Source organism: Rhinoderma darwinii, chromosome 12 (assembly GCF_050947455.1).
Source record: "Rhinoderma darwinii isolate aRhiDar2 chromosome 12, aRhiDar2.hap1, whole genome shotgun sequence".
In the NCBI taxonomy this organism is placed as follows: domain Eukaryota; kingdom Metazoa; phylum Chordata; class Amphibia; order Anura; family Rhinodermatidae; genus Rhinoderma; species Rhinoderma darwinii.
In genome coordinates this window covers 67,911,321-67,926,307 of record NC_134698.1, presented here as the reverse complement: position 1 = coordinate 67,926,307, position 14,987 = coordinate 67,911,321, and the positions used below count along the sequence as shown (strand labels likewise).

The following is a 14,987-nucleotide window of genomic DNA, read 5'->3' as shown; positions in this document are numbered from 1 at the left end:
AACCACATATAAGAACATATTGGACATCAGTAGGTGATATCATTAGTGCTTAGGATACAGGTCAAAATTTAGCATTTGCACTGGTCCCCGGGAGCTGCATGCTGCCCACTGAAGCTATAGCGCTCCTTTGGATTTTTTTTTACCATAGCTATGTTGAAAAATTTATATTTTGTTTTGCCCGTTTTCCTGCAATGTTCATCCAGACGAAGGCATAACAACCGATTTGAGGCAGGAGCCATTTTTCCTCATCCTAGGGGTAAAAAATTCTTCCTGACTACAAATATGACAGAAAAAAATTCTAGATCTACAACCCATCTCCAGCAATCTAGTACCCATAACTTGTAATATTACCAGATTTTTTGCACTTTAAAATGCACTTGCTAATAAGTGTGTACGTCTTATAGTCTGGAGTCGGGGGGGCTCATTAGTGGCGCCAGATCCCATGATTGTTTCCTTGATCATGAAAGACATCCATACCCCTTTTTGGCCTTAAAGTATGATTCATTACTAATAAGGTGTCTGACATGATCATTAGGTGTATAGGATTTATAATCGGAGATGCAGCTTGAAGCTCCTGGGTCCCTTAATGGGGTTATCCCACAAAACACATGTGTGATCGCTGGGGGTCCGACTGCCAGGGCACCCAGCGATAAGGAGAACGGGGAGACCCAAAGTCCCCCGAAGTCCTCCATGAGAATGGAGCACTTGTGCGAATGCTCGACCTGCCAGAGACAGCGGTCCCGGATGTCCCATAGAATTGAATGGAGCTCTGGTTAGGCATGCGCACAAGCACTCCATTCTCATGGAGCACTTCAGGGGACTTTCGGTCCCCCGTTCTTTTGATCACTGGGGGTCCCAGCTGTCGGACCCCCAACGATCACACATTTATCTCCTATCCTGTGGATAGGGGATACATGTGTTTTCTGGGACAACCCCTTTAAGATATCTCACTTGGCTATTTCTATAATTTCCATAGAGATATATGAAGCGGCGGCACATGAGCGACAGTTGCTCCATACAAATTCCTCCACACTGCTGACTCAGGACCCCTGCACTGGTGAATAGTGGGGGGCTGAGCTGCAGAGCCCCCAAAAATCTAACATTTATCACCTGTCCTATGGATAGATCATAATGGCTGATTGTTGGGAAAACTTTCGCACCCTCCATGGCTACACCGCTGTCTAGAAGTAACAATCATAATCTTACTTTTCACACTTGTCTTCCATTGAATTGATTTCCTTCATCACTGTAGCAATCTCTGTCTCCAGGTCGACCTCTGGTTTTACTAAAATATTCTGGAGGCGACGAATTAAGAGTGACAGCTGCAGCTGCTGCATTTTCACATTCTCCTCAAAACGGCAGATTTCAGTGACGGAGTTCAGGAGTTGTGCAGTTTTCTGATTCTTCTCAGGTTTTTCCAGAACTACTTCTTGGATGTTATCCAGAAGGATCACCTCCCGTTCCATCTGTAAGACAAGATTGTCACGGAAAGTCTATAATCTGGTGCTTTGTAATCAGTCTGATCATTTTCGTTTTCAGTCACTGCAGTAAGCGTCCAATTCTGTGGCATGATGCCGGATTATGATGTATTACAGATTATAGGTAAAAAAATAAAAGAATATAAAGGATTTTTTTCCAGGACTTTTAATTGACGGCCTATCAATGTATGTGGGGGTTTGATCCCTAGGAAGCCCACCAATTAGAACAAAAGGGCAGTGGTCCCTTCGTTGTTTATTCAGGCACAGTGCCGTTCATACGGTTGTGGCCGTGCCTGGTACTACAGCTCCGTACTGTTCACTTGAATGGGCTGAGCTGCAGTAATATTATGTTTTTATAAGATTATATAAATGATTATAATTTAGTGAACAAAATATATTTGAATTAAAATCCCTTTTGTTTTCTGTTATAGAGTTTCTATTTTTACATTTCTGTAAACTGACCCGGTTATCAATTACCTACAGATACACATACGGTAAAATTCCTTTACCATTAATGGGACCAGATAGATGTCAGATTATCAAATATTTTGGATGATCAAAATGTCACAGACAAGGGTGCACGTACCCCTAGAGGCAGCCAATGCAGCTGCTATTCCACCCGCAAAGAGGGTACGGTGGTAAGAACTTGCACAGGGATGTGATCTTCACAGGTGACGCAATGTTAGTAAACAAAATGAAAAACATACAGAACGGGCTGAGGGGCACCAGGGTCTCCTATTGCAGGTGGTCGGATTATGGTAAAGTCAAGCATAACCTGAAGGGGGCAACTTTTCATCATTGCTATGGGGCCCCTTGTCTTCTATGTATGCCGCTGGACATAGAACCGTATCTAAAACGCCTAGATCCTCTGCTCAGTCTTTTTCATCCCCACAATGTATTAGTTCTGTGCAGCAATCAAGTGCCGGATTAACAGATTTTCTGGATTATTGGATGATGGATTACAGGAATGTTATTATATAAATACTAGATCTTAATTTATCATTATGATATGATTATACTCATTTGGGAGATATTAACAATATAATATGTGCAGTTACCAGTTCACTGATTAATTTCCACTCTTGCTTCAATTCATCACAGTAGATTTCTGCGTCTCTGCAGACACCGAGGAGATATAGCCATCTGTCCCATAATGAAGCCGCCGCTTTGTCAGACAGCAAGACGTCACCGCTGACAGCAGTCAGGTCTCTTGCGGCCTGCTTGAGTTGCAGCAAGTCCTCTTCATACGAGTTTACTTTTGTCACCATGCTCTGAGAAACACACAGAAATGGTTATCACAGTGTAAATATGTGAACGAGAAGGGTTATAGGCATAACCGTGGCTTCATACTGTCACAACAACCAATTATTAATTAGATTTATAGGGGATCTCGAGAAATCCGGGAAATATGTTGCAATGTATTATCCTTATATGCTTGCTGTAAAAGGAAATAAGCACTAACTTCTTGGTGGGCTTGTGCATACACACAGCAGCCAATCAGAATAGGCAGAGCTGCAGTTTTTACATAGTTAGTAATTTTGCAGACAGATATATGTCCATCAAGTTCAACTATGGCTGGGGAAAGTATGTGGATGAAAGCAATGAAGGAGTGTGGTGGATGGACAGAGTGGAAGCCTAAGCTTCAGGAGGAGGATTTCAGACTACCATAGACTCACACTAGACAATGCAACTAAACTGTAGTCACTGGTTATAGCTGTGTTCTAATAGAGAAAATCTACAAAAGAGCGAGCACTGAAGAAAACCAAAAGCAGGTTAACATTTCCCATAGGTCCTGAATTATATATATATTTTTAAGGCCTAAACCGGAAGTCTACATTAATTTTTTTATTACAATAAAGATACTAAAAAAAACAAAACTTATTTAACGGTCATTATATAGTTATCATAGTATTACAATACTGGATATAGTCACCTATTTTTGACCACTGGGTGGCAATGTTTCATGATCTAGAATCTAGATCATAATTCATTGCCACCCAGTGGTCAAAGATTGTAATTGATTAGGAAAGAATATAGATATTAGATTGCCATTGGCCAGTTAGTCCTCCTAATTATTCTTACTTTCTTTAAAATTAATTCATAACTTCTTAGTAAAATTTCTGTCTTACATAAAACTAATTTCAGGGTCTGCCATCTTTGAGTTTTTTTTTGTTTTTTTAGAATTTATTTTGATTATTTTCTTCAATTACATACCATTCAATCAGAAAACATAATACAAAGAAAGAGAAATCAATCTAGAAAAAAAAAAAATCAATATACATATTCCCACGCATAACCCAACAGTCTACAGTACTAGGAGTTTCCATAACATTGTTTTCAATAGTGATAAACAGCACAAGTGCCGACATTTCTCCAACGATGGTCAGCACTGGCCCATTCTCAAGATCAGAGGAATTGCCAGCGCCTGGACCCCTATATATCAAAATTTCGACAGATCATAAATTGTATTATTTTGACAGTAAGTTCGCCCCTGAAAACAAAAATTTTCAAAAACGTAATAATCAAGGACTTTGGTATTGAACTTGCCTTGCTTTTCTCCCATTGGGCCAAAGCAGCTTTATAAGATGTTGGCTTCTGAGAGAAGGAATCTCGGATTATGGTTTCCACCTCTTCCAGATTCTTGCAAATTTTCTGCTTATTACTTTTGAACAGGAGGTTCTTTTCATAGTAACTAGAAAATAAGAATGAAAAAGTTGAACAGTATAAATTCATACGGATACGTTTTGCAGTATGATAAATTTGTTTAATCCATCATTTGCCTTCTTTGTCCTCCTATCATGAGAGAATTAGCTGCCGTTTTGGAATCAGATTTTATTATGCAAGTGTGTTACAATGTGGGGGAGGGGATATATGACCTAAAGGATGCAATGGGGTCATGCACACTCTCTCTTCAGCTTATAAAGTTGCAGAGACTCTGAATGATTATTTAAATGGACTCTAAACCTAGAATTGAATAAGGAATTGGAAAACAACTTATGTGCAATATTTTCCGGTTTGCTAGCCTGCCAAACCTCCGGCAAGCTCCTGAAACAGCCTCGTAAAAAATAAACGTCCATTTGCGTCAGAGCTTCACGATGATCAGCTGGAGAACAGATAAGGGGCACAGCTTAGCTAAAATTTGAAGAGCTAGTTTACTTTTGAATGCATAGTGGGGGGAGGTTTCTGCTACTGCAAGTGGCTTCCAAAGCAGAATGAGCGCCACCCATTTTCCCAAAATTTCCAGGAAGGAGAAAAAACATGGATGCTCCCTGGAATACTTTTTTTGTGTTGAGGGACAGAGCAGCATCAAGGAAAATGAGGTTATTATGGTGCTAATTTTTTTTAAGGCAAACACTACAATCTAAATTACATGAATTGTATTCATCTCAGGGGCGTACATAGAGGAAAGAGACCCCATAGCAAAATTTAAAATGGACCCTTGACCCATTGTGGCCTTTGGATTAATTCTGTACAGCCTTGTTTGCGAATGTTCTAGGGTCTGTGAAGAGGAGATCCATGCACAAGTTCTCACCACCCATTAACATAAGGGATGAGGCCTTTCATAGACTGGGCCCCCTCTATCCGGGGGCCCCATCAAAGCAAAATGGTCTGCCTCTATGATGTGTAGTATACCCTTGATTCCGCTACATAAACAAAGGATAGCATCCTGGTGGAGAAACTAACCGAGTTAATGCAGGGCGGTTTCTTTCGAACATCTCGTTCAATAACAGATTCTTGCTGGTGATCTGCTTCACAAGGTCATCCAGTTGCTCTTGATCATGCGGATTACAATTGGATTTCAGCTGTTTAATGAGATTATGGATTTCTTCCATAGCAATGTTTATTTCTTCTTGCTGTGAATTCAGGAGGTCTATCTGGTTCTCTCGATTACTAAAAGCCACTGGATTTTCTTGCAGTTTTTCTTCATACTGTCTGAAAAAGTTCGCCAGTTTGGAAACCGTTTGCTGAAAATCTTGAAGGACATTGAAGGTCTTCTTATTGGTATTCTGTCAAAATAAAGCCAAAGTTAAGGTGGCACTTTCTTAAACCATGCCCATCGAACATAAATTCAGTGAAATCTGATTTTTTGGTAGCATAATCCAAAATAAGTCGTTTCTCTGTAGTCTTGAAATACTACTAGTTCATGCACACAAATTTCATAAAAAAACAAAAAGAAAATAACAAATGATGTCATATGTTGAAAGCTATGGAAGTAACCATAGAAGATGACAACCCAACATGGACCATCTCAGTCCTGGCCTATGTAGTGTTACCTTTCTTATGATCTATAGGTAAGTAAGAAAAAATAACAAAGACCATGGATCTTGAAATACTAGTAGTTCATGAATACAAAATGTATAAAACAATGATGTCATATGTTGGAGACTATTAGAGTAACCATAGCAAAAGGCAAACCACCATGGATTATCTCAGTCCTGGCCTACGCAGTCTTACATTGCTTACAATCTATAGGTACAGTAAGAAAATAAAAACGACTAGTTCATGCTCACAAAATGTATAAAAAACAATGATGTCATATTGGAGGCTATTCGAATAACCATAAAGGAAGGCAACCCACCATAGACCATGTCAATATTGCCCTCCACAGTTTTCCATACCATACAAATGTGTAGGTATAGTAATAAAAATCACACATCTACACAACTTGTTTAACAACTGGAACTTACAATACGGTGAGTGATGCTCTTCTTGGCATGTTTTCCAGTGTCCTCTATTTCATTAAGCTGGCCAAGGAGCTCCTCTGTAGATGTCTGAGAAGAAATGGCCCTTGAAGCTTCTAATTCAGATTTACATATTTCATCGAGCGCTTCAAGTCTTAGAAGTTGTTCTTGGATCTCATAGCCGTCCAAATTAACAACACATGGCTCCGAAAGATCTTGGTGAATTTTCCTTAAATTACACAAAGTTTGTTCCAGTCGACACTGAATACTTTTTTCTTTTGTGTGAAAACGAGTTATCAACTGGCTGAGTGATTGGTATAATCGATCCATATTTTTTGCTAGGGCTCTTATTGTGGGTTCTTCATTGTGGACAACATCTTCGCGGTCATGTTTCTCGCGTAACAAGCTCAGAGCTTCAGTAGTTAATACGCTTATTTTCTTTATTTTTTTACATACAACTTGAGCCTCTATAATGTCGAAATTAGTTCTGGCGGCTACATCTTTTTGTACTGAGTAACACATTACTTTGGCTTCTTCTAAAAGCTCTTGATAACGTTCTTTCACAGGTTCATAATGACCAAAGTGACCACTTCTATGCATTGAGAAACTTAGACATTTGTTCTGTAGATTATCAACAGTTAAACCGTCCCAGTAAAGCCCACTATCTTCAAACAAGTCCTTATACCTCAATATCTCTGACAAGTGAACTTGAGATGATGAGATGGCATTTTTGGAAACTTGAAATTTCTTTTCAAAACCTTCTCCGGCTTGTTTTCCAGCCTCATCATGCATCTCGGGTTCAATAGGCTGCAATGAGCTCAATTCCCGACTAAGGGAATTTGTTCTATCTTGAAACTCGTTACAAATTCTTAGCAATTTTTCAGTGTGCAAAAACTTATTTTCCTCTACTCTCCGAATTCTTCTGGTTTTGGACTTAAGACTTCTTAATATGTCATTTAAATATAACTGCTCAGACATTTTAAGTTCCCTATGATAGCTTTGGCTGTTCCTGAGAAGTGTCAAGACAAGACCTTCAATTTCCTCCAACTCTGTAGTCTTGGCCTTTAGACAATTTAGCTGTTCACATAACTCAGCCGCAGTAAATATTCCTCTTTTGACTGGAGTTGCTTCTTTCTCTAGACAGTGCAGTAATTCTTTCAGCTTTTCAATTTCTGAAAAAAGTGCTTTCCTCTTTTCCAGCCCAGATTCTAGCTTTTGTAATCGGTCAACTGATTGTATAATTTGCTCCTCATATAATTCCTGCAATTGTTGGAAAAAAGAGCAAATATCTTTGAATGCTGCTGGATCGATCCCTTGCGTTATGTGTTTTGACTCCTCAATAACAGACTTGACAGTAGACTTCCTGTCCAAAATTTCTTTGTGCACATTTTTGGAAGTTGTGAGCTGCTGTTCTACATCTCCTGGCAGAAGGGCAATAGCTTGATCAAATGAGATCTCATTTTGCAATTTTTTGATCCAAATATGAGAGTCATATAAAGGTTTTAGAAACGGGTATTGTTCTAGCAAGACATCTGGTGTTTGACACCGAGTTAACTGTCGATCCTTCACTCGTTCTTCTAAACTTTCCAAAGCATTTTCCAGGTCATCCAATGAACCCTCCAGACTCTTACGTTCATTGGCCCCCCAAGACCTCTTCATTTGCAAGTCACAAACGTTCCTTAATAAGGAGAACAATTGTTTGATTTCTTCTACATCGGCAGAGAGAAGTAAAGATGCTTTCACTATGTCTTCTGGAGAAGGTGTTGGTTGGTCAAGCAATTCTTGTTGGACTTGAATGAGACCTTGCTGGTGGTCAACCTTCTGCTTAAGGAATTGAAGTTCCTCAGCTTCTTTCATGAGTCGATCATGTTCTCTATGAATGCTTAGTTCAATTTGCTCCCAAAGTTCTTCAAGTTGTCGGACATCTACATCTGTACCATCCATGTCTTTGCATAATATCCCGTAGCCTCCAATGTTAGGCTGCTGATCTTTCAGCACTTTCAAGGTTTCTTTTTCTTGCGCTAGTTTGTAAAGGAAATTCCCCAATTTATCCAAATGACTTTGGTGACTCGATGACCTGGAATATAAAAAAGACCAGAGTCAAATAAACCTCTAAAAAAAGAAGGTTTTGTTAAAAAAGACACATATGGCATTCTCTTACTGAATCTGCGTAATTGGACTCAAATGAAATAAGCTTCCTCCACTGTTTAGTTGAGACATTAAGGAAGATTAAGGATATCTACAGTGAGAGTCAAGTTGTGTCTTCCGCTGCATCTACTGAGCCATCTACAGTGAAAGTCAAGTTGTGTCTCCGCTACTGTCTAAATTGCCTCAGGTACCCATTCTGGACTATAGACATTGTTTTGTACCTAGTTGGCCAGCTGCTATCCTGCTACGTGGTAAGGCCCAGTGGGTCCACACCCCGCGCCGTGACACCAATAGACAGTAGGAAGCTGCTTTTAAGGTGGCACCTTACCTCCGGGGGCCCCTGTGCACAAAATGCACATAGGATATGCCTGCACGTGGGGAGTTTCAAGCAGCCAGGTTAATAAACATTTCAATAAGCTACTATGGTAAATCCACCTAACCATTATAGGTTGCCTAGGCAGCATGTAATGTCACTACATTCTAAGAAGAACCCTTCCATTGTATTGAGTTGTCCAAAATGAAGTTGGGAAACCAATTGCATTGGTTTATAGAAGGATGCAGGGCAATGCCTTGGTTTTGCCTCTATGTCACATAGTATAAATTTCCATCATAAGACACATGTTGCCATATAGTCCTAGCCTTAACCTATACAAAGAACCTTTGGTGCTTACTGCTCATTTGGCACATAACACTTTGTGTTTCTTCTTTTTGGTTTTATAGACTATGTACAACTTTGAATGAACTTTATTTTTAAAATTAAAATCAATGTATTTTGTGTTTTTAACCACTTTTTGAATTGACTTTGATTATAAAAATATGTTACTTTTTAGAATACAACTTTTATGTATCCTGTATACATAGAAGCTGTATTGTTCTCTCTCAGCCGATTCCGTCAATTCAGCTGAACTGATGGCTTGGCTGAAAGTGGGTCCTGTGTGTCTCTCAAACACGGGATCCACATTATATCGATCACATCTAAATTCATAACTTAGACGTGATCGATACTAGGTGGATCCTGTGCGCCAGAGACACACTGGACCCGCTCTCAGCCGAGCCGTCAGTTCAGATGAATTGACGGAATCGGCTGAGAGAGAACAAAACAGCTTCTATGTATACAGGATACGTAAAAGCTATATAGTAAAAAGCTATTTAAAAAATAAATAAAAAAGTCAATTAAAAGAAACACAAAACACTTCATTTAATAAAAAAAAAAAAATTCCATTCAAAGGTGTACATAGCCTTTAAGATAAAAATTACGGTACTGCCCATACATTTCATCCCACCTCAGTTATCTACATATTTCACATGGAATGAAAATAAAATGTGCAGGCAAAGTTCTGTCCCTTAATCACTGCTCTCTATATATACACACATACATACATACAACTATCTAATAAACTAGGATTCTGTTGCTTACATTTTGAGATTTTCCTTCTCTTTGGACAACATTTGGTATGATAATCTGGCTGCACTTAGAGCATTCAGGAAGTTCATAAACTCTTGACGCAGTTTTTGCTTTTCAGTTTTTAGCGCCACCAGTTTCTTCGTAATATATTCATGGTCTGATGATAAGACCTCTGAATTTTGGACATTCTGATCTTGTGTTTCCAATTGAAACCATGGACCTTGTAGTTCTGAGATGTCATTATAAAGTTTCTAAAAAGGCAATAACAAGAAAATAGTGTAATTGATTAAATTCTTATCAAAGGACACTTAAGGTGGTCATACACTTTCAGTAGCTGTCGGCAGAATGATCGTTCGACCGACAGCTATTCCTAATGGACTGCACATACACATGCATGCTTGGTTCAGGTGAGTGTGCATGTGTTTTAAATGGGGAAGACACCTCTAGTGGCGACTTATCTCCCCTGAGAACTAAAGGATCGAGCATTGAAATTCAAAATCCTTCCATTATCTGTCGGGGAAGAGTTGGGAGGCTATAAACATTAGATAGTTGGTGCCGCCGAAATCTGTGGGTTAGGCTGACATTAATCTAATGTGTATGGGCGCCTTTGGTGTATTGATAGAGGAAAAATTCTATAGATAGGGGTGATTGTAGCTTTTCTATCATTTGAGGGCAAAAAGTGAAATGGCACTCCCCCCAAGTTGGAGATGGGAAAGAAGGACAAGAATTTAGAAAGTTTGTAGGGCACATGGGAGCCAGCTATATTTAGTTTTCTTAGGACCCTTTTGTTGGATTTGATTGTAAAAAAAAAAACGGCCAATTAAAAATCCAAAAATGTTTCCATTGTTAATGATAATCTTTAAAGGGATTGTCTCATGAAGGGGGATTCCTCGCACGGACCCACCTCTACAAGCCAGAATGGGCCATTTACAACTACAAATTATTGTTACAATTCTACCAATTTTAATCTTTCATAATGAACAAAACTAGTACAACTGAATATGTACTAAAAATAAATCAGCCCTAGTACATATCATAATAGTTCAACTGCTTATCTAACATAGACTTTATGCCAGCCATACACAGTAGACAGCGGTCGGTTTGCTTGTTTGGCCAACATCTACATATCTCTTCCGACTCCCCACAAAAACTAGGATCAGCTGTGCGAATAAGCCATTGATCGATACCTCCCAGCAGTGGATTATCTCACGGGGGAACAAATGATAAAGCATATAAAAATTCAACAGTCTCTGATAACAGAGAGACTGTCAGGTGGCCCCCATATAGATTAAATCGGCCGCTGATCTTTTATATACGGCAGACATAAATCGAATGTGTATGGCCAGCGTTACTTTTGGTGAGGTCAGCCTATCCTGCCTGTGACCTACAATGCTATAGTATGAGCAGTCTTTACCTCTATCTCTGCAATCTCTTGGTCTAATTCCTTCACATCTATTCTGATTGGTTCTGTTGACAACTTTTTGATGTTCTTCTTCAGTTCTTCCATGTATAAGGCTTGTGGGCTTTTTTCAGGCTGCATTTTCTTATCTTTCCCAATATAACCGAGCTGCAAAACAAGACAATACTATTCAAATGGGAATAAAAATGGAAAACACGTCTAATCCCATTGTCCAAACAAATAATAGTTGGTGATGGAATGTATGATATGAAATCACCCACTGGAAAACCATAAGCAATTTTTTTTAATCAATTAATTTAATAATTTCTAAAAGTTACATATATCTATATTTTGAGTATTGGATACAACATTCTATCAAAAGTGAAGAATGAAAAAAAAAAAGTAACCATTCACAATATAAAGGTTAGAAATGTATTTTTAGACTCTCATTTTCAGATCAATCAGCTTAGAAGTGATGGGATATTATTTGCAAAATTGTTGAAACAGGCAGTATTGAAACGAATAGACATGCTGCATGGAATATATTAAGGAAAGTGATGACGCCTCCACTAATACTACTTACTCAGTCCCATCTTTGGCAGCTTACGAGTTAAAAACAGAAGGAAGTATGTTATGTAGGAAGGGTCATTTTATAAATCTGAGATTTTCGTAACAATATAAAAGTTGAAAAGATGGCATGTATTCTCTAATGACCCATGAAAACTTCTAATACGGATCCGCATAGAATGTTGTTGCTGTAGTCATATAGGTTTTCATTTTATCCAGGTCATGGTACATCTAGTAGAGGTTGAACCCTACTGGACTAGTATTAGAATAAGCGGGGCAGTCTTAGTGGTAGATCTCAATAGGAGAACTACCAAAACAGCATATACGGTACTTGTCATATACTTGCCCAGGATATTTCTTTAAGGAAGCTATAACAAGGATGGCCCATTATTATACAGGCCTGAAGGCCCCCTGCCCCATAATAAGACGGTAGTACTATAAATGGCACATGCCCTTTTATAGGTTTTGCATTCAGGTCCGGGGGTTATAATTTGAAGCTCCTCGGTCCCAATGCAAAACCTACATATATATATATATATATATATGTATATAGTGTGTGAATTACCTTAATTTTGCTTGCAAGCTTTTCCAGTGGTTTTACTTGCACCAGCTCCTCTCCCAAAATCTTTGAAATTTGGATGAAAATCTCTAGCGCCTCCTGCTGGTGAGCTGCATAATGAGGCTGAAGCTCCTTAGACAACGTTTCAGATTCTGTTTGGAAACCATCAGCCTGTGATGCTGGGACCTCCTGAACTGAAATTTGCTGGTCACTGAGTAATTCAATATCCTGTTTGGTGAATAGTAGTAAGTAATAAGTAAGTAGTAAGTGAGTGATATACAAATACAACAACAACTACGTCTAAATACGGGCCTGTTCACACCAGTGTTGCCCTCCCGTTGAGGGGTTCCGTCTGAGGTTTCCGTCGGGTTAACCCCTCAACGGAAAGGCAAACGGAAACCTTAGCTTCCATTTGCATCACCATTGACAGTAGTAATGAGCAGCGTAGCTGAGAATCCATCACTGGAGTGGGTGGCATAGAAATCTTACCAGAATGTCTGTGTCTTTCTCACTCTGCTCCTGCTTCCTCCTCTTGCTCAACTCTCCCCTCTCCATAGACTTCTATGGGCAACGTGTCTGACACTCTCTCTATCTGCTCCTGCTTACCCTTCCCCTATTCATAGACTTGTATGCATCTTGTCTTTTGCAGACTCACTTACCCTCCCTCTCTCTCTCTATCTCTCTCTCTCTCCTCACCCTCCCTTCTCCATAGACTTGTATTGGCAGGCAGTGAAGTGACACCCCTCCACATCCTGCAGTCTGTCAATTCTGCTCTAACTAGGGACTGATTTTGCTTGTCAACAGGGGTGGACAGCAGATTACAGGAGGTGAGACACCTAGTGGCAGTAACTTCACACAGAATTTCCATGGAAAAAACAACAAAATTTTTAACAGTAAGTAACTAACAAATTTGCTCTATAAATCAGGTTTACTATTAGATTAAACAAATAAGAGCCTTTAACGCCAATGTATATAATATAAAAGGTTAAATCTTTATTATACAAACAGTGTACATACTAAAATAGCACAAAGAAGAACTCTAGTAAAAAAGCGGAGACCTACATCCCCCTGAGGAAGCACTACATGGCGAAACGCGCGTCGGGGTCTATGTTGCGGAGCGGACACCTCTCTTTTCATACCACTTCATCCCATCTATGGGTAAGTCTGCATCTTAGTCATTTTTGTGTGATTCAACTACCATCCAGTACGATATATATTGCACCCTTCTTTCACTCAAACCAGTTATTTATGGAGACATTGCTCTCCCTTTCTTACCTCTGAACTAATGGTGTATTATTGGTATACTTAAATTTGAATCTGATACTCATTCTAATCTGTATGCAGCTACCCTTGGTTAATTGGTAGTTATAACACTTGGTGCGGTCTCCGCTTTTTTACTAGAGTTCTTCTTTGTGCTATTTTAGTATGTACACTGTTTGTATAATAAAGATTTAACCTTTTATATTATATACATTGGCGTTAAAGGCTCTTATTTGTCTCTTTGTGGTATATGCATTATCATGGAGCTGCCTAGATGATATGGGGGGACAGTTGTGGTTTAAACAGTTCTCAGCCCGTGTTACAAATTTGTTTGGAGTCTATATACTGTTACTATTAGATTAGCATAAGTTGTTTGTAACGTTAATGTCCATTTAAGCTAATGCAACATGTGTAACAACACCTACCATGTGGTTGACTTTTTATGTGGCAGATGGGACCTTGGGTCCCCATCTGGCACAAAGATCCAGAAGCGACTAATACCTCTGCACCACCTACTGTATAGCAAAGCCCCGAATCAAGATGTGACTTTTGCTACCTCTGCTGAAAATGGGGATAAGGTCCTGCTCTGGGATCCCAGCTACCAGTGGCCACAATGCAGCTTAAAGTAGTCACTACCCTTTCAACATGATAATTCAATGTGCCGATATTACATCTATAGAGCATGCTAAACAATCAATATTGGACATTCATATTTCATATAATCTTTTTTTTTTTTATTAGATCACATTGATTTATACCACTGCAAAGCTGTAAAAATACAAAAATAAAATACAACGCAACGATTAAATATCAATGAAGAATAACCGATCACTCATCTGCATCATTTAAATTCATGCGTCAACGTTTCATATGTGACAAAATCTAAACATCTCCTGACATTTATGGAAAGTAAAGTGTTTAAGGAAACTGGACATTTTTCACCCCAATATTAAATGTAAATCGAAAGAAGCCAAAAAGAAAGTAAAGGTCAAATTTAAACATATAACTACCGCTAATTATAGACTGGCACTGACATTGGCATACGCAGCCAGGAGAGTTGAGGCGGCATAAGAAGAATTCTTACCTGAACCTCATCTAAAATGACAAGCTTTTCCCCATCGTCTGTGAGTGTTTCAGCCCTTCTAAGTCTTTCCTCCACTGTGGTTATCAGACCTGAGACGTGAAGGGAGTCATTGTCGCTGACTGTCAAGTCGATTACCGAGGTCTCCGGTTGTCTATTGAAAAAAACTGTAAATTGTAAATTGCCAGCGACTTGACAGACCGCAAAAGAAAAATAATAGATAAAATAGAAAATAAAATTGAAAAACAGTATTGAAATAATTATAATCAAATCAATTAAAACAAAACTATTGATGTCAGGACTGGTGTCAGCACCAGATAAATCGGGCAGATGACAGAGCCAACTGGGTACGGGGGCTATTGGTAAGCAAGCTTAATGGGGTTGACAAGGCCACACATCCCTGTATCT

The 14,987-nt window shown here is 39.0% G+C and overlaps 1 protein-coding gene across 3 annotated transcripts in view; it reads right to left on the bottom strand.

Moving 5' to 3' along the window:
• SYNE2 (spectrin repeat containing nuclear envelope protein 2) overlaps positions 1-14,987 on the bottom strand; it is a 257,014-nt gene that overhangs the window by 118,878 nt on the left and 123,149 nt on the right. For all 3 annotated transcript variants that reach the window (XM_075843762.1, XM_075843764.1, XM_075843763.1), the window contains exons 44-52: positions 14,583-14,733; positions 12,245-12,466; positions 11,128-11,280; positions 9,726-9,964; positions 6,167-8,237; positions 5,163-5,485; positions 4,026-4,170; positions 2,537-2,749; positions 1,207-1,466 (exon numbers count right to left, since the gene is read on the bottom strand). In XM_075843762.1, coding sequence (XP_075699877.1) covers positions 1,207-1,466; positions 2,537-2,749; positions 4,026-4,170; positions 5,163-5,485; positions 6,167-8,237; positions 9,726-9,964; positions 11,128-11,280; positions 12,245-12,466; positions 14,583-14,733 — 3,777 coding nt within the window. The remainder of the gene's footprint in view (positions 1-1,206; positions 1,467-2,536; positions 2,750-4,025; positions 4,171-5,162; positions 5,486-6,166; positions 8,238-9,725; positions 9,965-11,127; positions 11,281-12,244; positions 12,467-14,582; positions 14,734-14,987) is intronic.